General features: G+C 42.7%; 1 protein-coding gene across 7 annotated transcripts in view; it reads right to left on the bottom strand.

Annotated features, from left to right (window-relative positions):
• The window catches only part of LOC122527574, a 42,020-nt gene extending 17,242 nt beyond the window's left edge, over positions 1-24,778 (bottom strand). For 4 of the 7 annotated variants that reach the window (XR_006306363.1, XM_043651870.1, XM_043651872.1 and 1 more), the window contains exons 1-8: positions 22,453-24,778; positions 20,942-21,089; positions 10,733-10,823; positions 8,708-8,803; positions 7,773-7,910; positions 2,832-2,914; positions 2,601-2,731; positions 547-712 (exon numbers count right to left, since the gene is read on the bottom strand). Coding sequence is in view for 6 of the 7 variants with exons in the window: in XM_043651870.1 (XP_043507805.1) it covers positions 547-712; positions 2,601-2,731; positions 2,832-2,914; positions 7,773-7,910; positions 8,708-8,803; positions 10,733-10,823; positions 20,942-21,089; positions 22,453-24,618 (3,019 nt within the window). In the remaining variant the exon portion in view is untranslated. The remainder of the gene's footprint in view (positions 1-546; positions 713-2,600; positions 2,732-2,831; positions 2,915-7,772; positions 7,911-8,707; positions 8,804-10,732; positions 10,824-20,941; positions 21,090-22,452) is intronic. The other 3 variants (XM_043651871.1, XM_043651873.1, XM_043651875.1) reach the window with 1 other exon arrangement.
• Between the last annotated feature and the right edge of the window lie 1,499 nt (positions 24,779-26,277).

A 26,277-nucleotide genomic window follows, 5' to 3' on the forward strand; every position in this document is an offset into this window, starting at 1 on the left:
CGTGGCTGTATGCACGCGCGTACGTGGGTGCCGTGTGTTTTGTTCGATAAAGCGCTCCGCTCGGCATATTTCATTTCATGACAGAAAAACAAAGTCCGCACGAGTCGAAGAGTGAAAAATGTCAAGACGGAATATAAAAAAATAAATGAACGAAAAAACAAAGAATTTGTGAAAAAAAGTACAAAAATATATATGTATATATGATAAAAAGAAAAAAAAAACAAGAGGAACATAAACGAAACAAATACAAAAATGGACACTTAAAGAACAAGAACGATAGACCGGGAAAAAAATTCGTAAAAAATTATAGAATGATACGTGTTCGTTAGAATGAAGAAACAAAAAATTCAAAAAAAAAGGTAATAATCAGACTGAAACTTTCCACAAGAGACTTTGATCGTTTCAATGTCAACCAGTAGTAGGTAATCTATATGAATTATTATTATTATTATTATATCATTATTATTATATTATTATGATTATTATTATTATTATTATTATAATGAATTATTAAGGGCCTGCTGTTCTAGCACTGGAAAGTGGTACCTCCGGTGGGATCTGCGGACCGTTCTTTCTTCCTCTTCTTCTTCTTGCTGCCGTATCCGTAGTTATCCCTGGCACTCCAGCCGGGGTATCGTTGCTGATGGAGATGGCGCTCCTGCCTGGCCGCCTCATAATACCGCGCCTGCTCCTCCCGGCTTAGCGAGTGCCACTGCGTGTCATACCCCCAAAATTCAGATTCACAGATTCACAGCCTCACAGTATTTATCCGTGCACCGTGTGTCCCTTTTACTTTTTTTTTTTTTTTTTTTATTATTCACGTCCCTTTTTTTCCACGTGTATATTTTTTACAAGTTTTTTTTTTTCTATTAAGGAAATTTATTATCGCATTACTGTACACTTTTTTTTCTCATTGTTACTCTTTAGCGACTTGTTTTTACCCTCACAGATGGTGGATACATACACCAAGAGAGAGGTGTCGTTTAGATATTTTTTTTTTTTATTCGTTATGGTCCCAACCCAATTTCGTCTCGAATCCCATCCCCTAAGAAACTACCCTTTCTTCACGTCGCCGATACTTTTCCTTAGATCCCACCTACGATGCTCTCTCTCTCTCTCTCTTTCTCTCCCTCTCTTTCTCTCTATTCTATATTCTAATCTATCTATATCTAGTCGTACTGAGATTACTAGCAGATACGGTTAGTGCTTGTGATATATTCTTTTTTCTCTTTATTAATCCCCGCGGATCCAACGAAAGAGTTAACAAAACGCATGCAACTTTTTGTATTCTTCCCTCTTTTCTAGCTTGTGCTTTTCGATCGTCCTTCGAGACACCGTCTGGTTGTCTAGGGTGCTCTGTGGATTCGGATCGTTTCGTGCTCATCAAGTCAAGATTTTACTTCCGGATATCAATATTATCGATCACGTTGCTTTCAATTTGCATAGAAAATTTTCATTTTACGTCACAACGTTGAACGTGATTTCTTTCACGATGTTTTTACGATATTTCTAGTTTCTGTCGAATCTTTACGATAGATTTATGATATTGGTTCTCTGTTACATCCTTGTGATCTATGATACGTGGATGACCAATCGTTTGGAAGATCAAAGGAGCACGGAAGAAAATCTTGACTTTGGTGCTTCTCTTTTACATCAGGGCTCGTTCGAACACATTTTTGAAGCTTTTCCATTGCTATTAACGATACAGCAAGATGTTTCAGGAACCAGTTGCTATTCTGAAAATGTTCTTAGATGTTGATCTTTTGTTCGCAGACTTGAAATGAAAAAAAAATAAGAGGAAATTTGCTCCTGAAACATTTCAGCATAGTTAATAGCAATTTGAATAAAACTTACGCGGAATTTGACGTGATTTGTGGTACAACTGAGTTTTTGTAACTTGAAATGAATCTAAATGATCGAATAGCTTTTGAATTGAATAATTTGTGCTTTTGTTGAGATAATTATTGTTTCTGAATATGATACCAGTTAAATATTAATACTTAATACTAGTTAATATTTAATACTAGTTAAATTTGTTTCATCAATACTCTGTGATATATAGATCGTTATATTATCTATAGTGTCACATTTAGAAATTTGTAAAAATATTCAATAACATCCAATAATCCATAAATCAATCTACAGAGAATATTTCGTCTTAAACTCTTATATAAAAGACTATCAGTTTCTCTTAATTATATCTTTGTATTTAAAACATTTAAGAAACAGAGCATTACAGAAGTAGCTTCATCAACAAATCAATGCCAATGAAATCCAATTATTGTTGTTTTATACGTCAGTTATTACAACAATTCCACAACTGTACATTATAAACAGATCAAACGAACAAATCCTACGTTACTCTGTATCTCAAAAAGCTATTTCTCCATTTTAACCTGACTTCAGCCTTATACCACGAATCACAGTCTATTCTATCCACAAGCAACCGTGATTCTAACTAGAACTGAAAGAAAAGAAACATCAAACATGAATTTTAATATACCTTAGTAAATTGTAAAAAGTTGTACAAACCCTGATGCAACAGATTCTTCGACATATATGAATACTTATCAACGAAAGTATAGTTCCATGTTACTCACTCGTCTTCCCAATATTTGGTTGATTGCGGCGCTCTCTTTTAAGGTACACTCCGCCACGACCTTCGCCCTCATCTCCTTCATGTACAGCATGAACGCGTTCAAAGGTTTTTTTATATGGGGTTTCTTTTTATCTGTCAAACATCATCGACGGGTATGAGAGGTGGTCTCTACAGTGTGAAAATCAACGGTAAACTGATCACAGAAGCCCAGATCCGTTAAATGAGCTCTTACCTTGATTGTTCTGTTGCCCTGTATCCTGTGCTTTTGCGTTGTCTGCCGGTAGCGACGTAGAATTTTTCTGCTCTACCGTAGACCTATTCAACAGATAATCGAAAAATTTCATCATTATCAATTTAAAAATTAATTGAAGAATTTAGAAATTAAATTTCTCATTTCTTTCTGCTTAATTTGTTGGTAGCGTGTAATAAAATTCAGAACGAACGATTTCAGGAAATAGTTATTTCTTCGTTCTCTAGTTATGTTATATTTATGACTATATCATTCATTAAAATTTCGAATCTACAAATTTGTAGATTGTTTATCTTCTATTTTTGTTCTTCTCATTGCATTGTCAAAGATGTTAAAAAATTCGTTGAAAATTTCCTATTTACATGCTGGATTTAAATCCTGGATTTGGCGTCATTGTTAAAAAGATTTAGCTACCACCGAAAGAATTAATCGAAATATTCTTCGGTATCAATCTCATTTTAGTCACTTCAATGTCAATCTACGATCTATTTATATTCCATCAAACGACCCAATGGTTACCGTTTGAAGTAAGACTGCTTCGAGTCGCGGTTCAGGGGTTGTTGGTCGGGTTTCGTGCAGGATAGGGGAAAGGTCGGCGTGGAGTTCTGAGAGTTGCACAGTTGTTCCGTGAGATTCGTCGTCGGCCCGTCGAAATATGGCTGGGCGGGCAAGGTCAACGGGTTCCTGGGGAAGTTCTGCGGCAGCGGCCAATTCATCTGTTGCCACATACGATGCCTAGCCTCGACCATGGCCAGCAGCTGCATGAAGTTGTGCTGGGCACCGTACGGAGGCGGTGTCACGCTCCTCGGCAGGTTCATGTTCGACATCTGCATCAGGCTGCTCATGTAGAGTGCCGTGAGAATCTTGTGATCGGCTGTGGGTAAGCCCGCCTCGCCGGCCTTCATCGCGTCCTGGAGTATCGTCATGTTGTCCTCGATCGTTTTGCCCGGATCAGGGTTGTTGCATTTCTCCTCGTCGATCCTGTTGATCGATGCCTCGCTGCTGCCCTCCTCGATCGTCACGTTGGTAGCAGGTCCGCTCTCAGTGTTGTCGTCCTTCTTTATCACCAGGTTCAATGGCTCCAGACACTCGGGCTCCATCGCACTCGTGGGTCCCAGTTTATACCCACCGGCACGCTCGAAACTGATCCATCGAATCGCGATACACCACCGCGTGTGACAACCTCTACACTCTGTTGTATTCCCTCTCTCTTTTATCGTTCTAGTCTTTCTGTTCGTTCCGTTCTCTCCTATTCTATTCTATTCTATTCTATTCAATCGGGTGCCAAGTATCCCGTACACGTGAACGTTCATCATGCAGTGATCGACACCGCGGTTCGAGCAACGTCTCATCATCCTTCTGCTGGCCAATTCGTCAGTGTTGCAAGGATCGTCGTACGAGCGCGTTGCCTCGCGTATCCGAACAGGATCGAGGAACTCGAGAACATTGGTATTCACGTAGCTTCCCGTTGTCGCTTTACACTCCACCACGCTTCTAGTCTTCGCGTCTTCGTGTTCTATCATCGTATCGCACGTCGACGAATAATCTCGGCGGAACAGTCCCTGTTGTAAACAGCACACGTACACGCACAACATTTACCCCTGAACCCCCGTTTACACTGACATGAACGGCGCCTGGCTCGAGACGACGACATCGGCGGTGGTGGCCGCGTCAACCCCGGAAGCACTGTTCACGCCACGTCTTATCCATCCTCGTCCGCGCGTCGCGTATCGTCGATCTGAATGGCTTCATATCGTTGTGCGAATGGCATTCAAACATTCATGAGCGTCGAATCGCACGGTAAAATGTCTCCAGGGGCGGCATCTCGTGCACGGGCCCGCCGCTGTCGGTATATATATTCCGTTCTCTCTTTTCTTCTTTCGCCTTCTTGCCTCTCGTCAGCCCCGAAAGAGACGAGACAGAGAAAAGACAAAGCCTCACTATCGATGATATTTTTCGTTTCTCCTTGTTCGAGCAGATCTTACTCCCTGTTACACGATCATCTCTCGTCCCTCTCGAATCCCTGCTCTTTCCTCGTTGGAGAGACACACGCGCGGGGTTCGTATCGTACCACCGTCTTCTTTCCTCTCTACTGTCACGATTCTCTATACCACACGGAAGAAGCCACACGCGTCAGTGTTACAGAGAGATATAAGATAACGGGGAAATAAGAAGGAATCTCTGTGTCCTCGTACGTGTTTGGTACGATTGTGCTGGTTTGGTACTACCGTCTGTCTGCTTTCCGCGTCGTGCCTCTTTTCCACCACCCTGTGTTATCCCGCATCCAGCGAAAATGCGTCGTTCCTGGCGTCGGTGGAATCACCGAGCGGTGTTACGACGATTGATTATCCGCGAGTGCGGAAGGGGCGGCGGGGTGGAGGGCTGCACCGTGGGGCCATCATCGCGATTCATGGCTCCGCAGCAACGACACCCTACCATCCGCCGATGTATAATTCGCGCGTGGGGGGTGAAGATTGCATTCTCTCCGCTTTCCCTGCGTGATGCCTTTTTTTGGCGGGCTGCGTGGCGCTACCATCGGCACCCTCGCACCCCCGTCCGCGCTCTTCTCTCTCTCTGCCTGGGATCACCACCACTACCACCACCACCACCACGACCACCACTACCACCACCACCACCACCACCGCCACCACTACCACCACCAGCACCAGCACCAGCACCAGCACACGGAACGATATATGCCACCTGCACAGGAACAGAGGTGTAGTTTCTCTTTAGTCTCCACGGATCAGCTGCTTTTATTGCATATCCTTCGTTATCGATCTGTCTCTCTCTCTCTTTTACATATTTCCTCTTCATTCGAAAGGACAGTCCAAACTCGAGGAAGAAACCTTCGACATCTGTTCTAGCGATCGTGACACGTGAGTCTGATCGATCCGTGACCTCTCTCGTCTCACTCCAGCGTAGATTTCCCAACACGAGCGGTCCAACTTAAACTGAAAACTCGAGAGGAGTAGGCACGCGTATTACTTCTTTCTTTAGATATTATTCCAGATCACGGTACATCTAGAAAACGTTACAGATACGATGTTGCTGTTAAAATGAACAGCGTCGGTTGATTTTCAATCACGAGGCACGTGGCTAAGACCGAAGGTCAAAATGGAAGACGACGAGAGGGGCACGCGAGGTTCACGAGGTGGCTCGTAAAAGTCCGTCGCGGCGTCCCGACGCTTCGGTGGGCACGCGACGCGCCTCTCCCCTCTTCAAGAACGAGCCTGGGTCGTCCGAGCAGCAGCTGCCAGCTGATCACACGGCGTGGTGTGTCTCGTGCATGGCCTTGTGCACGCGTGCCTCGAATGTAGGAAGCGCGACCATGCGGCTTTGTATACGATGCTCGGGCCAGGCGATCGGCCGGGTACTAATGCAAATTAGAAATCTGTTTAAGAGGGTAATGATCAATACATAACCGGCGGCGGCGGCGGCGGCGGCGAGCAGCGGCGGTGGTGGCGTCGCCGGCAGGCGCAGACGCTGTGCGAAGAGAGTCATTCAATAAGTGTTATACGTGCCTCGTCGACGAAGGGGAAACGACTGCACGAGGGGTTGAACACCCCGTGACGTGCTACCCCCTATGGTCGTCACTGAAACTATCCGTCAACCGGTGATACACTGCCAGGTCGACGCTTCTTTATCAACGGACGGGCCGGATCAAGCGTTGTTTCCCTTTATCGATGGAAGGATATCAACAAATTGATATCCACCTGACGAAAAGGACGCATCGTTACGTTTTTCAAGTTTGCGGTTCAGCTTGACGAGCCTCCGTTCGGCGTTAGGTACATCGTCGGTTAAGTGTTTTCGTAACAGGTGATGATATGAAATGGTATCTGACGATAGGAAAGTTTTGCCTTTGATTATTCGTGAGGTGTCTTCTTTTATCGGTAGAAGGATAGCGAGATAACATCTGACGTAAGGGGGCAATCTCTGTAGTATCTCTTCTCTTCATTTATCAATGAAACATTTTTCTTTATCGATGGAAGGAGATTTACGTTTTTACGTTTACGTCCATGTTGAGTATCGATGGAAGAAGATACAACATTGAAAATATGGTATTTTCATGTATGTTTTAACTAGCCTTTGTACATCAGTGGATGAAAGATTATTTCGTTTGAAGACTCGTTTTGTCATTTATGTATGGACGATAACGGGTAGACATGTTGGTTCAGTAGAACGAAAAGGAGAGATGGTTCACTTATTAATACATCTTACTTCTAGTAAATTATCGACTGGCTCTCTCTCTCTGGTAATGCTTCGCCTGCGATATTTACCAGCACAGTATATATGTATCGAAATTCATTCCGACAAAGCGAGAATTAAGCCAGTAGAAAGCGTGTTATTGGTGTGACACGTTGTTCTTCTCGTTGTTTCGATAATAAATTGGCAGCTTGCCAATGATTCTTCGCTCGTCTGATCAAACTCTGGTTGTACCACTTGAACTACGATACTTGAAATATTAATATGCATTTATGGAAAGCTTGCAAGTGCAACATGCAAAAATACGTAAAATATTCAATAAATGAAACAAATTTCTATTCCAAGCTCTATCATCTATTTATCAGTAGATTGTGGATGGTTACGTAAATTTGTTTCCATAAATATTACCAATAAATTCTGAAAAATATTACAAGTTCTGTATTGCTCTAAATTCCCCATAAATGTATAAATATAGATATCAGTATCGATTACAGTTATTGCAAGATTGAATCAAGCAGAATATCTTTTCGATCAGTTGAAGGTAATAACGGACTGTTCTACCGTGTCAATTCTAGAGGAGGATCGATATTTATGTTTTCGTATACATTATGAACGTGGAAAAGGAATAGGGGAAAGGTTATTGAGGGAGATAAAATGTTGGGGATTTGATTCGATGGAATAGATGTAGGTGTCGCTGATATATCGATGGAAACGAACCTGTGATTGTGATCCAGGGTGGAATGATCCGTTTTCGGCGCTGAGGACACCAGTGCGTGGGACGCCAACGCGTGTGCGTGCGGACTGAGTCCAGGGTGCGGGGGTATCAGCCCCGTCGGCGAAAACCGGTAGAGATCACTGGAAGAAGTTGCAGAAAATTTTATAACTTTTAGGAAATTGGACGATGATAGGTTGAATGATAATCGGGCTATACGAATGTTTACGGAAATTCATATTTTCATACATATAACTGGAGAGGGGCGAAACGTTCTTCAATTACGTCTTCGAATATTCGATTCCGTCGGTATTTTATATATCTCTGATGATATTCTTAAATCTTGCAATTCTAAATTTTGATCCTTTTAATTTTACTTTGACAATCGTTTAAATTTTACGCAAATGTATAAACATTCGTAGTTTAGTAATAATGATTTTATAAATGACGAGGGTTTCGATACTCGATGACATGACAATTGGAAACGATGACTTCAACTTTTTGAGGGATATCAAATAGTAATTAGTAACTACAATGAAGTATAAAAATATTAATATCTACAACTTATACTCTAAATAAATAAAACTGAAAAATTTCTAATATTAATCAACTCATTTTTGATAAGACTAATATTAATTGAATGTTCCAACATCACTCGCAACCTAATAATAATAATTTCACAATTTAATAGAGAAGAGATGCAACATTTTGTTAAACAATTCGTCATTTAGATTATAATTTATTACAGTTGAATTTATTCACAGTTGAATTTGCAAATATCGAACGTTTGTTATTGAGAAGATACGCAAGTTGAAACTGCGTATCTTTTCGTCGATAGAATTAGTTGCACAGACTTTGGAGGTGTAGATTCGAGTAATGTGTAACAGAAATTAGGATGTTTGAATGAACTTGACAAATCCGATTTCGATCACCTACTAACCTTGGTAAACTAGAACTTGTGATTGGCAAACTCGTGGGATATGGACTTCGGAAACCAGTGCTTGCCGGGGAAATGGGGTACATGCTCGGTGTGTGCCTGAAACGAAATCGTTGCTTGTCAAACAAAAGCATTAGTCCGAAAGTAACTGTCTTCGTACGCTGCATTCACTGTTGTTAGAGTAGTTCTCACGACTTCTCGAGTGTTTCCTTTTCGAACGTAACTCGGCAATTCTATTTAGAAAGGGAAAGAGTTCAATCGATCAATTTCATGAAACTCGATCATAGAATTTCATGAAATTCAGCCATCAAAATGGAATTTAAATTTCCATCTTTTTTAGTTGAATTTCCTTGCTCGTTTCCTCACTTTTATAGAAGTGTATTTCCATAAAAGAATGGAATTTAAATATCAATGTTTTCGACCAAATTATTCTGCACTCTTTGTCTTTTTCGCTTTCTATAAAATTGTTTTTCTTAATCTCTGAAATGAAGATTTCCTTCTGTTGCCAGTTATTTCGCAACTGTCACATAATTACCATTATACAAATTTCTTCTTTTTTTAACGATCTCTACAAAAAAAAAGAGCAAATTCCTTAAACAACAATTTACAGAAACAAACTCGAATTTTTATTCCATTTCTATTCTAATTTCTTCGTTCCACGAGGATAATTTTTCGGGAAAGGTCATGAATCTTCCAAACTTCAAACAATTCACGCCAATCAAACCCAAATTTGTAGCTCTTAATGCTAAAATTTCACCGCAATTTCCTTTCCATTCAGCTGGAAATCATTCTCGAACCTCTTGGCGGCGTGCTATTTCTTCGAACGAGACGAAATGCCTCGGCATCGCCAGGGAAAAGCGCGGTTCCGCCCTCCTAATTGAGAAGAACGAGCCTAATCACCCGTGGAAAATCTCAATTTGGGACAGTTCGAGCAGAAAGCAAATAACAAGGAGGGAGGCAACGTCAGAGCCTCTGGAAGAGGGTTGGTTTGTGCGGTCAGCGCGTGTTATAGTTGGATCGACGACGATGGTGACTACGTCGTTCACCATCGGTCTAATAGACCGGAACTGAGAGGATGACCGTGGAAACGGAGCCGTGATTCGCCCCGAGAAAACGAGAGTTGAATCGAGAAATGTATTGGCTCGTTTTATCCGGAGTGCCGATTTGTCGTACCTCTGTCATTGATCTTTTTTCCCCTTTTCTATTTTAAAAATAATAAGATAGGATTACACGAATCAGTAGGATATATAGATCGAGCTAAGCAATTTGACGTGTGTAACACTTGAATATATCTTCGATTACATGAGTGTTACGATATATCATTTTAAAATTTCGGAGTGTATGAAAAGAGTAGGAGTTGTCCAGAATTAAATGAAAGGACAACTTTCGTAATATTGGGGGGGTCCAATTTCATTTTAAAGAGTGATAAAAATGATTCTGCACGAAAATTCAAGCTCGAATTTTAAAAAACGCCTTTTATCTTTTCAATGGCGCACGTACGAACCGTATACTCAGAAGACGAGAGAGAAGACTCGAAAGAAAAAGGGGTTGAAAAGAGGAATATTTCCAAAGCTAAATAAAAATCGCGTTTATCCTGGTCGAGTGGCCGCGTTCGAGGGCCGAATCGTTAGTACGCGAAAGGTAGAATTAACGATCACTTGAAAAATCGGACGTTTCTCATGTAAATTGGCCCACTCCTCGTCTTCGATCTCGAATCCTTGGAACTTTTATCTCGATCCGAGCGATATATTTTCGTATCGTGGCTATTCAATCATCTGTCTTTTCTTTATTCGCGTGTTGTTCGCGATACGAGAAATGGTAAATGATTTCTCTTCGTTCGATATAATCGTGACGGGGACGTGAAATTATCGAAGAAGATTATAATATTTTAATTCCGTTACCTAGAAGAGAGTTGATAAGAAGGTTAATTAACTCGGTTATTTTATAACGAGAGATGGTAATGAGACTCGTTTGTGCAGCTTTTTGCTAGTGACGTTTCATATCGGCGGATCAAGTGTATTGACTTACCAGGAAGCAGCGACTTGCGTCATTTCCGGGCTAAGCATGGGGTACGGATATTGACCCGTGGAGAAGGGATACATTGGTGCTCTCGTCAAACCTGCAACAAAAATCAGCGATGTAGTTGTCCCGTTCTTTATCCTTTGTCTTGTTGTGATCGACATTAATATTGAAAGATAACAGTGATATTAATTCTTCAGAGATATTAACTCTTAATGATCAACGAGGATCATACGATTAAATTATTTAATACTAGGAATTTTTTTAGTATTTCTCTATCACAAAGAATGTGAAATACGTGATAATAATCAAATATAACTAAAACTTAATAATGTGAAGTAAAATCACTATAGTTATTTATAATCCAATATCAGACGAGGTTTAATAAATTAGACGATTTTTTCTCACAGTTTCTACAGAGTCTTGATTTTTTTTTATAAAATTGAAGTCTCTGTACAGAAAATAATAACTGTAGCATAGACAAATATTAAATATTTCGTATTTAGAGATTTATTGTTTGATCTTGAACATGATAATCGATAACGAGTGAGTATAAAAATGAAAATACGGAATAAATTAGAAGTATAACAGCAGAGCGTACGGATTGAAGTAGATGATTCTTTAATGGTCAGACAAACAGTAGGGAAATTGTTCTTAAATAACAAGAAAAACTTCGTAAAATATTATTACTGCATGTCATGAAATGTTTCCGATTAGATTGAGATCGTTGACAAATTTTTGAGAAGAAAACAACCATAATTTACCCAGGATACATTTTTACGGGGTCGACTGACGCGCCGTCGGCGTCGGGCCTGCTGGCTGAATATCAACGGATGCAGGATAAACATTATTACGGGCGAGATCAAAGAAGAATGATCCGATTGGAGGAAAGGAGGACTATGTATTTAATATCGAGTCGGTTTGCACTACAAACACGAATCGGATGACCCAGCGAGCGGGCATTGATCACTGGCCCGAACCCCCTCGATACCTACTACCACAGTCGTCCCTCTACAGAAAGTTTGTTTGTTAATAATTTGCATGGTATGTCATTTTCCTAAATGATTCTTTATACTATTGTTTTTTTTTTTGGAGTATATAGGTTAGTGAAGGTTCGAAAAAATGAAGATGAAATATATTTGGAAGATATTTGCACTTCTAATCGTTAGTAATCCATACGATCCTTTGAAAGCTTCATTGATTTATGTATATATATTACAATTTTTTCAAACGCATTATGCAACAAGTAAAAGAAATGGAAAGATTCCACTCTATCGATAATTATTCAAAAACTGTAATTACTGATAAGCAATAACAACTCACAGTTAATTTCTTGTATCGATTGCTGTTATTCCAGACAGTCGTACAAGCAAAATATTAAGCAGAAGATGTACTTAAATCACAATCTAGAACGTACACGTTAGAAAACTTCTTTCGCATACCATTGATAATTACAATCCAAATTCGCAACCAATTTCACAACCAAAAAGAAATAAAAAAAAATAAATAAATAAAACTAAGTATCTGTAGTTGGAATCTTGGGTCCATCCTATCGTATAATTACTGACACCTCCCCCCCTCCCCCTGTATCCACACTGTCATCACGGATCGTTGTTACACGAGGCCAGGCACAGGCTGGAGACGTAGGTACGAGGGAAAGGGGTGCGTTTCACAGTGGCGGTATCTAATACAAAACCGGTATACGTGCTGCAGAACCGGTCGCGGCCCCCGAAGAGCTCCAGAAACGTCGATTGCCAGCTATAAGTGGGGTGCCTTTGGCGAGACGAAGTGTAATTGGCTTCATAAGGGTCGACGAAAAGCGGCTGGAATATCGGCAAGCGCTGAAACCGCTTGACGAGGCCAATACTTCTCTCTTTCCTCCTCTTGCTTCGTCGTTACCCCTCTGGTTCATCCCCCCCCCCCTTCTTCCCCTATATATGTATAGTTGGATCGTACCAACTATAGACGGACTCTCTTTTCACCTCCTACCGGTTACACTTCACCTTCGTGTTCCTTTTTGCATTTCGAATATGTCCCGAAGGGGCAGAGTTACGTGTCCCAGCGCAGCAAATCACTCCGATGGTGTACGAAATCGGTCAACGCGTGGTTTTCTACGATAGGGCTACTCTAAGCCCTACGGTGTCTGGATAACGACCATCGCTGAACTGTAAAGTGAATGTGTGTAAGAGAGAGAGAGAGATCCTGGGGCTGTTGATTAATGGACAGGATTGCTTGCAACGTTTAACAGAGACGTGCGATGGAGATCGAAGCTTGAGAATAGATGTTGCTGGGAGGAAGTTTTGAGATGCTGCAAGTACGCTTGTGGTCTGGGGATTAAGGGGAGGGAGATTATTTGATGGCAGAGTTTGATGGAATTCTGGAAAGTTTCGTGAATTGCGTTACAGTTGTTCTATTTGGTTCTATTCTGCGTTTCTTATATATTGCTTCGTACATATTTTGTTTGCTGTATGTTTCTTTGTATGTGAATCTTGTTTGTTATATTTTACAATATGTACAATATCGTGTTTGAGTAGATAAATAAATGAAGTTGGATGAAATTGCTACGTTTGGAACAATTGGTCATTGAGATTTTCAATATGTGTTTATTCCTCTTCTAATGCTTCAGTAATGCTTCAATATTAAACGTAATTGTTAACAGTTATTAATATTTGACATTCTTCGTATCTTTTCCCTCTGAAAGTTCTTCAATCCTATATTGAATACCTTCTTAATGTCTCCTTATTGATGAACGGTTTTCTTGAACTGCCTGTCTGACCATCAAAGAACAATCTACTTCGATTTATACGTTCTGTTACTTCATTTTCAATTTATTATAATACATCGTTCAACTGAAGGATGACCTTTTGTGTCATTCTGTACCATCCACTTATTCTATTCTCAATAATTATATTAATATTTAATAATTATTAACAATTTATAAATACAGTATTATAATTACATACGTACACCTGAATATCATTTCTTTAAAAATTTGTCCTCTATCGAATAGTTTCCTTATATCTCCATATTCTCCTTACTGCTCGTCTGACCATAGCAGAGCAATCTACTTAAACACACGCGTTTCACTGTTACGCAATAACAACCGCTCAAAAATCGCTTTATTCTCTCTCTCTTTTAACCTTCAGTTTATCACTTTGCCCGAAAATAATAACGATTTGTTAACATTCGCCCGACCAGTCTGATCTTCTTAGAGCCGGAAGAAATCCGTGGAACGGAAAGAAAGACGGATAGCCCGATATCGAGACCGAGAGTCTCGTTTTCGTGGACTAAAAAGAGAAACCGATGCCCGAGGAGGGGAGGAGAAACGGGGTTGGTTCAGTCAGCTCGTAGAAACGGGCAGGAAGGGGTCGTTATCTGTCCGATACCGATGTACGAATAAGGTAAGGGACGAGAATTAGAAGTACGAACCCGCGGCTGAGTGCAGAGCCAGAAGAAGAACTGGATGATATAAGGGAAGCAGCGGAGGCTGGTGGAGGCGGATGGAACAGGTCGGGTGGGTTGAAAGGGGTGGCTCGTAATATCCTGGCGAGTCCGCGGGCTCCGTCATGTGTGCTTAATCACTTTCCAGTCGACTCGGCAGTCTGCAACCCCATTATCGGGGTCTCACCACCCGGAAAATTACTCTTTTATTCTCGAACAACTCGAGCTCCCGGTGTTCCGTATACGCGATATTCTCTGTCTTTCTGTCCCTCGACCCGTATATGTCCCGCCGCCCACCACGCTTCTATTTCCTTGCCTTTTCATTCTCTCTCTCTCTCTCTCTCTCTCTCCCTTCGGTCGACGACTTCGATGGTTTTCGACTATTTTTTTTTCTTCGTCCTTTTTCCCATTCTTTGTTTCTTTCTTTATTATAGAAGAGAGCAGAGGAGGATTCTGTGGTTTTGTTTGAACCGCGTGGATGGTCCAGTTGGGACTATCAGAGGGTATCGTTAACATTTACCTGGTTATAGTTATCGGCGGAAGACTGTGGGATTCGTGCGTGTCCCCAAAAGGGGGAAAACACGTTTCCTGGGGTGAACTCGGAACAAAGAAATGGTTTCTGAGACATCACAGAATTAACATAGACAGCGACGAAGTCTGTCTGACGGCTCAGGTATTGCAACTACGAGATTATTCGTAGTTGAGATGATTATCAAGTTTCTTCATGCGAAGAAAGATTTGTGCGTGTACTAAATTAGTGAACGATTTAAATATTTCAACAAATACTTGTAGTTTGTAAAATTGATTGGATATCAAGATGTATATTTTTTTGTGAATTCGAGAATTAGATTAGGGCATTGTAATGCCCTGCGTGTTGTAAAAAGCGACTAAAAGGGAAACTCATTACGCGCAAAAGATTTGTTAAAACTGTTTCTTTCCTTTATAACAAATATGCGAATTTTTATGAACAAAATCGAATAAACTAGGAGAAAGAGTCTAAAGAAACTTTCGATATTTTATGGCGCAACACTTTCTGCATTTTTGCGCTGTTAAATTTCCCATAAATGCAATACGAGTCCACAATCGCCTTGTCGACGTTAGAAATCAATGAAGCTTAACTAGTACCAGTTTTTGCTAGAAGTATCAAGGATCTTCACAGGTCCCTGAAACCAACGAAAGGATCGTTAGCAGGAATCCGTCAAAATCTCGAGGGTGGTGCGCTTCCTCGGTTCTCCCCCTCGAAATATCAGGGGGCTGTCGAAAGAATAACTTTCGCGAAAGAAGGACCTCGTTCTCAGGCTGGCGCGCGTACTCGAGCGCCGAGGTACTCGAGGTCTGCTCGCGATGAGGATACGTTCGAGTGGTATTTTAACACTCGAACGAGAGGAAAAGTGTATTTACGGTGGCGCGAAGCCGCGACACACGCGTGGAAACCCCGACAAAGATGTCAAAGTGACCGCTCGAAGCGGCAAGAAAACTGGAGAACCTACTCGTGAAGGATTACGGTGCTCGAAGAATCGCAGCCGCCGGTGAAAGAGGCCAAGTGGCTTTCCGTTCTCGTAACACGCGCGCGCAAGGGTGCCACCACCAGGGGTGACTATGATACGCCCGCTTGTCTTGTTTGACGTTCTATTATGTTCATTAATCGACTGGTTTGATTTACTTTCCAGCACAGAAGATTCATAAAGTTGGCCTCGGTCATTCTTGTGTGAACAGAATGGGGTGCAAATTATTTGGGGTGCGTCTTTTGTGAGTTGGCCGTATATTTGAGCTATTGTAACTATTTACGGTATTTGAGAACACGTTTACGCGTGACAGATTTGAAGTTGGTTTTAAGTACGAATGCTATTAATTTATTAAGGTTCAGGCAATAATTCGTCGTAAAATTATTTGTGCAAATTTTAATTTCTATAAATTTCGTAAAATTACAAAAATTATTTAGGATTTAATGACCAAAAGCGTTAAAGCTTCAAAGTTAGTTTAAGTCAGAGGGATATTTTTCAATAGAGATTTGCAAAGTTAGATTGAATCGTTGTGTGCGAGAAAATTAGAGACTTAGGCAAGAGAGAAATGTAGGACTAACATCAATATCAATATTCATATTGTTTAAATCTATTGTGGATACATTTATACAGAATTTCGGGATTTAATGAAAGGTACGAAGTTGATACAGGTTATAAAATATTAATAATTATTCTGAAACGTTAAGTGTTCAACAATATTGAATCTCCCTTAAGCGCCATTAATGAAAACTATTCAACTAACTGGAGTGAAATTTGAGAACAATTTGCAAATACATAATAACTCTGTTACACGTAATTCTGTGACACAATTATACAACTTAGTTTAAATTCAAACCAAACTAAGTAAATCGGCCACTAAACACGAAAATTGGCCATCTATAACCAGCAGACACGAAACTATCAAAAGGTGGCAGAAGGCGGCTGATAATCGCGACGGAAGCTCGAATCGACAGAAGGACTACGAAAAAGTGAGAAAACTTAAAAGGGAAAGCTTCGTCTATGTGATAGGGTGGCGCGAGAAGAGAGAAATTAAGCGGATCAATGGTGGAACCGGGGCTTGACGCTCTCGACCCTCCGATATCCTATCCTAAACCCCACCCTATCTCCTCTGTTCCGTGGAATCCTGAAATAAACAAGCGGCGGAGATGGAAAAGTGGAGCTAATTAGAAATATATTCCTGGAAGCGAGAACATGCAGCGAGAAAGAGCTAGGGGCGGCTCGACAGGAAGAGAGAACGGAGGGGGATGATTTCGAACGCTGGTAACTCTCGAATCGTGCCTCGAGAGAGGACACGCGGAGAGGAGCAGACCGTGGAGCAAAGCGAGAGGGAAGTAGGAGAAACCGACGAGTTGAACGGGGATAGATAACAACTGCCTACAATGCCAACTTTACGAGAGAGGACACACGGAGAAACGGAACGTGGAATAAAGCGAGAGGAAAGTTGAAAACCAGCATGTTAGATGAAGACGGACGTGGCGAGTAACATGTACGCGCAGTTACGAACCGTATGGGAGAGGACACGTAAAGATGTAATGGCGGGACAAAGCGAGAAAATCTGGAAACCGACATGTTGAAGGAAGATAGACATGGTGAATAACATACAGACATACATACGTACAGAAAAAGAGAGAGAGAGAGATACGGTAAAGGAACGAAGAGGGAAGCAGGAGAGAAACAAGGAGATGAAGAGACATAGGAGGAACACGAGGAAGAAGAGAGGAGTAAAGAGAGGGGGTTGAACGAGAGAGGTGGCGGCGGTGCTCTCGGTCGGGTGCTGCGTAGCATGAGAGAACGGGTGAGTGAGTGGGTGGTGGCTGAACAGCGCCGAGAACTCCCTAGAAGAGAAACAGAGAGAGAGATTGGGAGAGAGAGAGAGAGAGAAAGATTTTCTCGGTGGTGAGGAGAGGAAAAGAGGAGAGCGAGGGTGAACTCGAGTCTAGGGGGAAGGAACGAGGTGGAGAAAGTGTAGGAGGAGAAAGGGGTGGGGACAAAATGCTCGCTCGTTTGCAAGACAAAGAACCCGAGCCGCCGTACGAACTCGTAGTCGTGCATAAACGCTATCAACCCCATCTACATATTCCAGGGACCTAGGGGACGTGGGTGAGCAGAGGGTGGCGAGAGCGAGATAGGCCCGAGGCAGAAGGAGAGGAGAGAAAGATAGCGCGCGCGCAAACACGTCCAGAATCTCCAGGTTGGCTCTTCTCCTCTCTGTTTCTCTCGATTCTTTCCGTCCTTGTCCGGTGTAGGTGAAACGATAGCTTTAAGGGAAGAGACGAACCGAATTCGAATCGTTCTCCTTCGGCGATTTTAGTTTCAGGGAGAACGGAAGAGGAGCGTATTGTAAGGATAATGGAGCGTAATGGGAATCGGAGGAGAGACGAGGTGGTTCTGGGAGGGAATCAAAGGATAAGAATGATTCTGAAGTTAATAGTAGATATGGTTTAACGAAAGGTGATAATCCTAATTAGGATATATATTTTGTGAAACACGAAGAAAGGGGTATTTTCCCTTAACTATACACGAAGAAGATAATTACTCTTAGCTTTCCTTAAAAATTCGTATCAACATCAAAATTTATAGTTAATTTTCTAAACCTTATTTTCGTGAAAATAGAAAGGAAAAAGAAAGGGACAAATGGTGTAGCTCGAAACATTTTGTCTTACTAGAGAAATTATGTTCTTAGTTCTCTGGATATTTTTCTATTCATATACGAAATATTTAATACACAGTGGTTACAAAAAGTATTGTCATACACCCTTACTTTTCAATGAAGTGTTTTACAATTAAATTCTATATATTATACAAAAGCGCTAGTATACAAAATTTAATATACTAGGACTTAATTAATTAATATGCAAAAGCTGTGATTAAATTGCGGTCACTAATGCATATTCATTATTCATATTTTTATCAAAATAATTAAGAGAGTACGGAACCTACGTACATAAATATTCGTTTTATCTATTAAATACTGTACCTACTTCCAATATTTTATCGCACAAAAATTCCAATGGAAATACGCTGGTGTGAATAAGAATAAATACACTGGTGTGTCTTTATATCTTTTGTAACCACTGTAACCGGCCCCATCTACGAAGGCTGTTGGTACATCATGGAGAAGATACATCGGTCATCGACTGTTAATCCACATTGGCTGGCGAGTTGATAGCGAGGGATTCCCGAAAGAGGCTAGGGGAGGTGGTCTCGGGGGCGGGTGCAATGAGGGTAGGAAGAAGAGAAGCTGTAGAAATAGAGAGGCGGGTTGAAACCCCCTTGACCCGACGCCAGAGGGAGGCTGCATGCCTGGCTGATTAGCCTAATGGTGAGTCCTCCTCTTATTCTCCTACTTGACGCCAGTTCGTGAACCTCTCTTCTCTCTCTTATCCCACCACCATTTCCGTTTCCGTCTCTCCCTCCCTCTCTTTCTCTCTCCTTCTGTTCCTCTTTGTTACGCTCTCTCCTTTGTCTCTCTGGGGACGCACGGTCTCTTCCTACTTTCTCCATATTTCTCCCTGCGAGTTCGGGCCTTCGCATCGGGCGACCCCTTCACTCGATAAGAAATATTCCTTCAATTAGAACCCCGTAGGAATATCAATGTTTGCACGACCACCAAGAATCGCGAGACCACCTAGATACACAGACGAGTTTTAATTCGCCTCGAAAGCCAAAGGACACTGCGTAGCTAATCTGGCTTGGCTCTTGAGAAAAGATTGTTCTCTTTTTGGAAAAAAATTGCGGATCGTTTTATTACTTAGGTGAAGGTTGTGCGTTGGTTGGTTTCCAAACAAAGGATTTTCCTTTTATATTTGTCTGATCGGACATAGAATTATGTTGGAAAGTGTCGAGAGAAGTGTTTCTTTAAAATAATTGACAACACGTTTATGCGAATTTAGAATTTTTCTTTTATCTGAACTGAAACCACGAATTAAATTTCCCCGTTTGAACGATTTTATTTTCAAAGTGGATAACATGTACATCTCCGTATAATTTGAATATTAAATCGAGAATTGTGCGTTTCGGAATGAAAGCTCCTCGTTTCAGTGATTCTATTTTAAACGTTGGATGCAGTTCAAGCGGAATTGTTCCGTTGCTTATTGTTAGCCGAGACAAGCCACAAACAAAACCTGTTTATACAGTTCGCATATGACAGGGATGATATTAATATTTGCACGGATCGATACAGTGAAATGATACGCGAAGAGTTGTTCTATTACAGGGCGTTCTATTACGAGGGAAGTATTCCATCAATTACAATTTGAGAGGGTTGTCAATATTTGAGCCGACACTAGCGGTTTAACTTTGTAAAAGAATTATTGATTCAACCGATAGTAAGGCGTGGAACCACTCTGTGTACGTTCTGTGAAAAGTTGTCGATAGTTCAAGACTATCTTGCAGAATCAAGAAGTAAAGGTGCCAATGCTCGCTGTCACTTCACGTTCGATTAGAATTAAAATTAGTTTTGTGTCACGTTGCACTCTTAAAATGCAACAATGCAACAAAGTTCTTCTATTTCTATTTAGTTTTTGAAATCTTCAAGATTTAAACTTGAACTTTTTAATAAACTGCACTTGCAAAATTAGTTTTTCTATTCTCGGGAGTTTTAACTTGAATTTTTCAAATTGCATTTGTAAAATTAGCGTAATCTTGCTAGGTTTTTTCTTTCGTTTTGAAGATTAAAGTTAAATTCTTGTAACTTGAGCATAAATTTTTACAAGTTTCTGAGGTGAATTTTCGAAATTTAAATTCGAATCGAAAATCTTGTATTTAATGTTTTGTAATGTAAATACGAATATTTTAAATGTAAATTACAATCTTTGAAATTTAAATTCGAGTTTTTTGAGATGCAAAGTCGATGTTTCGAAATTTGAATTTGAATTTCTTTTAAATTTGCATTGAATTTGAATTTGAATTGAATGTTTCACAAACTCGAGTGTGAATCGACTCCTTTCCAATAAATATTTAAAGTGAACCTACATCTTCCACTTTAGATCCTATAATTTTATGAAATTTAGACCAATGAAATTTAACCAATTATAATGTCGTGATTATTATAAAATTATTACTATTCATTCTTAATGAATTGAATCCTCATTTAAACTACTAATTTCATTAAGGATTTCTTTATTCCCCTCGAAATTCTCAGCGTATCGCTGTGAAAACGAAAATTAAAGAAGAAAAGAAGAAACAATAAACGAAGACATCATCGTTGAACCTGTCGGGATATTCAATTTAAAGGTGATATTTAGGTACTCACCTGCCGCTGCGGCTGCTTTGCCCGCATCGAGCGTCCCATATGGTGGGATTCCCATATGAGCAGGCGGTGGTTGAGTCAGGTGGTCCCCATTGGGGCAGAAGAAGGGCAAACCGCTCGGATGCGTACCCGCCAGGCCCATCTTGCTCGCCTATAAATCAAATGGAGAAAGGGTTAGAGCGTGAACGGGTATCGTGAAATCGAAACAAGTATATATATATTCGGCGTCAGTTTTTGTCACGGTATGCCGTACAAGCGTACCTTGCGTGACGACGTTGCATTATCGTTATCGAGTAATTAATTAATACCGTGTTGATTAATGCTTCGTTAATGAAGCAAGGTAATTAGCAATCTGCCCGGGGATATCAATTAATTAATTGATACGCCGAAAGGCATCGACACGTGTTTATGTGAGACGACATAAATTGATCTCTTTTTCCCTATCTCCAACTCTCCTCGCTATCCCGTTTGATCGATCACACGCGTCGTCTGCTCTGCTAACTGAATTTCGAAATTTTAAGACGTCGACGAGTTACGAAGAAAAAGGAGAAGATCGATCAAACGAAATTGTCTTTCTGTCATGTACGTCGTTGGAGGAACATCGGAATGTGAAATATTAAAAATTCGTTCGAATCATATTCACATGAAGAGTAAAAAGTAATCGAAGTAGCGTAAAAAAAAAAAAAAAAGAATCGCAGATATCAAGAAACAAGAAGACCTAATAACATAATTGATCCCTAAAAACGAGGAATCTTCGATTGATCAAGTGGCGACTGTAAAGTTATCAGTTATTCAAACAACGATCAGCCAGTATCGTCGAAACCATCCCCATTTAGCAGAACCTTCCCACCACCGCGAACAAAGATAGTATCCGTTTCTTTGATCGGAGCCTCCTCTCCCCCCCCCCCCTTCCTCGGTCGAGTACCATTTCCGTTCCTCCCTATTTAACATAGACATTAGCATCGTTGTCCTTGACGGTATCGGACGAGTCCCTCTTCTTCCATCGGCGAGGAGGACACGAAGGACTAAAAAGCCCTCGTTCTTCTTGTCGAGGAGGAAATATAATATACAATTCAATAAACTCTCGAAGGGGGGAAAGGCGCGCTTATCGAGGACGAGCTCGAGCATTAATTTGCAAAGACGGAGGAGGCGGCAGCGGCGATGGCGCTCGCTCCTCGAACGTTCGAGGGTTCGTTCTCCCGTTCGACTTTTCCATTCGCCGGCTCGACGACGTATCGCCGAATTCGAGTGGCCCTTGAGCGTCCTCTTGCGCGACGAGTCTCATCCCTTCTTGTCCCTTTTCCCTTCTCTCTATCCCTTTCTTTCTTTCTTTTTCATTCTTTTCGTTCTCGTCTGCCGAGAACAGCCGAACAGCCGGAAGAGAATTAGTTCAATCTAGCCTCGCGGCGCGCGAGGCTCGCAAGGTCGCACACCCTGAAACTCCCAGCGAGTTTACGAGTCTCGCGGCGACGATCGATACCTCGAGTGGTTGTCTCTTATCAGTCGGTGCTTACCATGAGTGCGGCGGTATCGCGCATCGATCTGACGGCGAGTAATAGTCCTGGATCGAGAGGCTCCCGTTCCATCCAAGTCAGCACCCTCGACAGTAGACCGACGGTCTCTTCCGCGGTAGGCTCGTCTTCATCCTCCTCCTCTTCCTCGTCGTCCTCCTCGTCTGTCCCTTGTTGCTTCCCGCCCTCGTAATCGGCCCACTTCTCTTCCACCTCGATCTTCACCGCGCGGCAATGATCCTCTTCCAGCTCCTTCTTCCTGACGCACCAAGCCTCGCTGCTGTTGCTGTTGCTGCTGCTGTTGTTACTCTCGTCCTCGAGGATCCACTTGCTCAGTTCGTCGTCGCTGACCTCCAGACCCACTTCCCGCGCGACGTTTTGCAGCTCGATCAGAAGCATCCTGTCCTCCTCCTGATCAGAAGCGACGTGTATCCGCGAGGACAAAGCAAGACCAACCACGTTGCTGGAACAACCGATCGAGGAATCGTCGCGATCTCGCGGCAGGATCCAACTTCTCGCGAACGTCTCTGATCTGACGCTTAACCAGGCTCTGTGAAGATCGGCGAAAGCTTCTTTCAAGGTGAATCTTCTCAGATACGCAGTTAGGGAATCGGTATCTTTGTTCGAATTGGAGATCTTCCGATAGACACCGTAACAGGCTCTAGAAAGAACTCCCGTTGCCAGCCGGACTCGCAACTCTCGTACCACGATTCTCATCTCGAGGCAATCTTTCGGTACGACAAACAGTCTGACCAGTCCATCGGCAGCGACGCAGTCAGCCTCCGGTGGCAAGTAATCCGCGGTCTCAGCGACCAACACAGCACCATCAGGATGCATGGCCATCGCTGTCACGGCGAACTCCCGATGGAACCACCAGAGGAACAGATCTACCGTGAGAGAACCTCTGCCACCACCGGCGTAAATGACAGGCTGGCTGAGCATGTTCACCCGTCTGAGGCAACGTGGTCGCCAATGGCGGCCGGTTACCAACAGTCGCGTTCTGTGGTGGCCTTCGTGATCCGCCGCCCCCACCACCCACACCCTTTCGGAATCGCCAGCTGTGGAGGTGGCGCGTCGTCGTCCAGGCAGGTCCCGCCAATCCAGGAAGGACACATGTGCGAGGTAGATTCTACTGCGGTCGTAGCTTTCCAGAGCGTTCCTCAGGCTCTCGATAACGGACGAATGAGGGATCGGAGGGCAGCTTCTTAAATTGCCTTGTGTCGACTGCTCGGTGACCTTGTCGGAGGTAGTGGAGACAGAAGAGGAGAACGGCGAGGAGGAAGAGACTATGGAAGAAGTAGGAACACAAGTGGACGACGTTGACGCCGTCGTGGCCGACGATTTCTCCGTGATCACCTCTCTGACACTACGTGCTCTGATCGAACATTGTCTCTCTTGTTTCCTCTTTCTGATTCTATCTTGATGTACCTCGTTACTGTACTTCCTCGTGTCCACCGTACTCGTTTCTTCGTTCGTTCGATCATTTCCTTGATCGTTGTCCTTGCGCGAATTATTCTCCCGGGAGACAGCACTGGTGGAGGTGGACGAGGTGGAATGTGCTGGCGACGAGATGCTTGACGGAGGTGAGGTAGACCTTCTGGACGACACGTCCGTGCAGGAGGACGCTGCTGGCGAAGACAAGGAGGTGGACGAGGACACGGTGCCATCTCCTTGGTTCGGATCGTCCTCGGCGACAGCTCGAATCCGATCGCGGCGGCGTTGCCTGCTAGTCGGCCATCGTTGCACCAGGGTGCCGTTTTCACGGGGCTCGAGGCTACTCTCCAGGGGTTGGCGCATGCGCGCCGCCCACGACGATCGACCCTCGCACGCTGCCACCGCAGACTTGCTCGTTCTGGTCGTCGTTGTCGTCGTTGTCGTCGTTGTCGTCGTCGTCGTCGTCGTCATCGTCGTCGTCGTCGTCGTTATCGTCGTCGTTATCGTCGCGTTACTTCCATTGACCGACTCGTCACACTTAACGGTTCCTTCCTCTTCGTTGGCCAGGTACGCGGCCTCCTCCGTCTCCTCCTCTTCCGTTTGTCGATGTCGTTGCTCATAATGATGATGGTTCGTTTGCTGATGACTATTAGCGCTGCGAACAACTGCGGTAGATCTCGATTTCGACGTGGCCCTGGCGTTTAGGCGCGTGCACTTGCTGCCACGGGGCGACATGATCCACGGTGATAGCGTTCCCGCGGCGGAGGAATCTCCTGGCCAGCGGTGGCCTGCGAATCCCACGGATTCGGCGAGCGTTGGCGCGCGCGCGACCGTTCATCCACGGCGTGCCGGCTTCGCCTACCGAGCGATGACTGAGCGAGCGGCCGCGACGCAGCCGTCAAAGGCCGGAGCGGGAACTAGAAGGCTTTGATGTACCGCCGCCCCGGCGCGCACAAAGCGAAAGCGGCCCCGGCTCGTTGGTTGGCATGCTACGGGGGCGGGGGCGGATAGAGTGAGAGAACGGGAACACGGGCGAGCGCGCGCCACGGGAACCGAGCCAGAGAGAGAGAGAGAGTCGGAAAGAGAGAATCGCAGAGAGAGAGAGAGAGAAAGAGAGAGAGAGAAAGAGAGAGATACAGCAGTGCCACCAGGAGAAACTGGGCGGCAGGAGGTGGGTGGAGGAGGGAATACTCGCGAACGGTTGCAGGACAGAGACGGTCTCCAGTGCCGGATGTACAGTCACCAAGTACCACGGAGAAGGTTTAGTCTCTGTCTCTCTCTCTCTCTCTCTCTCTCTCTCTCTCTCTCTCTCTCTCTCTCTCTCTCTGGTAATAAAATAGCTAGCTCCGGAATTAGCGTATTGAGCTGCGATGGCCATTCATTTCGTGGTGACATCGTTGCTTCCCTATCTTCCTCTTGAAGTTTAGATGATAGATCGGTGTTCGGATTTATGTTCGTAATTGCAACATGTATGTGGTCTCAGGTTTGACGTTAAATTGATTTTTATTTGACTTTATTATTTCATCACATTATTCATTGACAAGAAGCCGAAACAATGGGTTTCTGGAAGAGAAAAGGAAACACGTGTTTTGAGATTATGACTGTGTGAGGATGGTAAGTTAGACGAGGTTAGGTTGAGGATTAAGATGATGTAAAGGAGATTGAGGTGAACGGTAATCGATGACCCATTTTGGAATCTCTTTACGTAAAGTTCCGTTGTTGGCAAAGTTTAATCTACTTTCTAGTTTTGGCAGAATGATAGCTTATGTTTGTGAAACAGTCGGAACTTCCATTTTTTTCAGAAGACTGAACAGAACTTGGAAACATTTGTAACCAGGGAATTAATCGCAATCTAGTTTCTCGATTGCGTTCGTCATCGCATACATCAATGACACACTCGTGAAAACTTGCCACGTATTTGAGAGCTGTATTTCGTAAAGAGATCTCGAATTACAGCGATGATGAAGGCTCGATGAAGTTGGAAGCAAACACGAAGATCCTAACCCATCTTTTCAAGTGATACTCGACTTCGAAAATTGTTTCTAGTTTCATAATTAACGACGAGACGAGTTATATTTAAAACCTTCTAATCTTACAAGAACCTTTCAATATTTCACAATTGATTTTTTAGACTCGTGTAGTAGCACGTAGCTCTTTCGAGTACAATTTAAAGACAAAATCTTGCTATTTTCAAACTCTTGATAATGTATTGAAGTCTATCGGTAATCGTTTCGTTAAAACATCCGTAACGACCACTCGTATCTAACGATTTGAATAAAAACAGGGAAAAGGAAGGAAAGTTAATAGCAGAAAGATAATAAAATTGCAACAAATCAATAAACACTATCTGTTATCGAGAAAAGTGCACAGTTAAGTTTGTATAAACGCTCTCGA

Source organism: Frieseomelitta varia, unplaced genomic scaffold (assembly GCF_011392965.1).
Source record: "Frieseomelitta varia isolate USP_RPSP 00005682 unplaced genomic scaffold, Fvar_1.2 scaffold_227, whole genome shotgun sequence".
In the NCBI taxonomy this organism is placed as follows: Eukaryota; Metazoa; Arthropoda; class Insecta; order Hymenoptera; family Apidae; genus Frieseomelitta; species Frieseomelitta varia.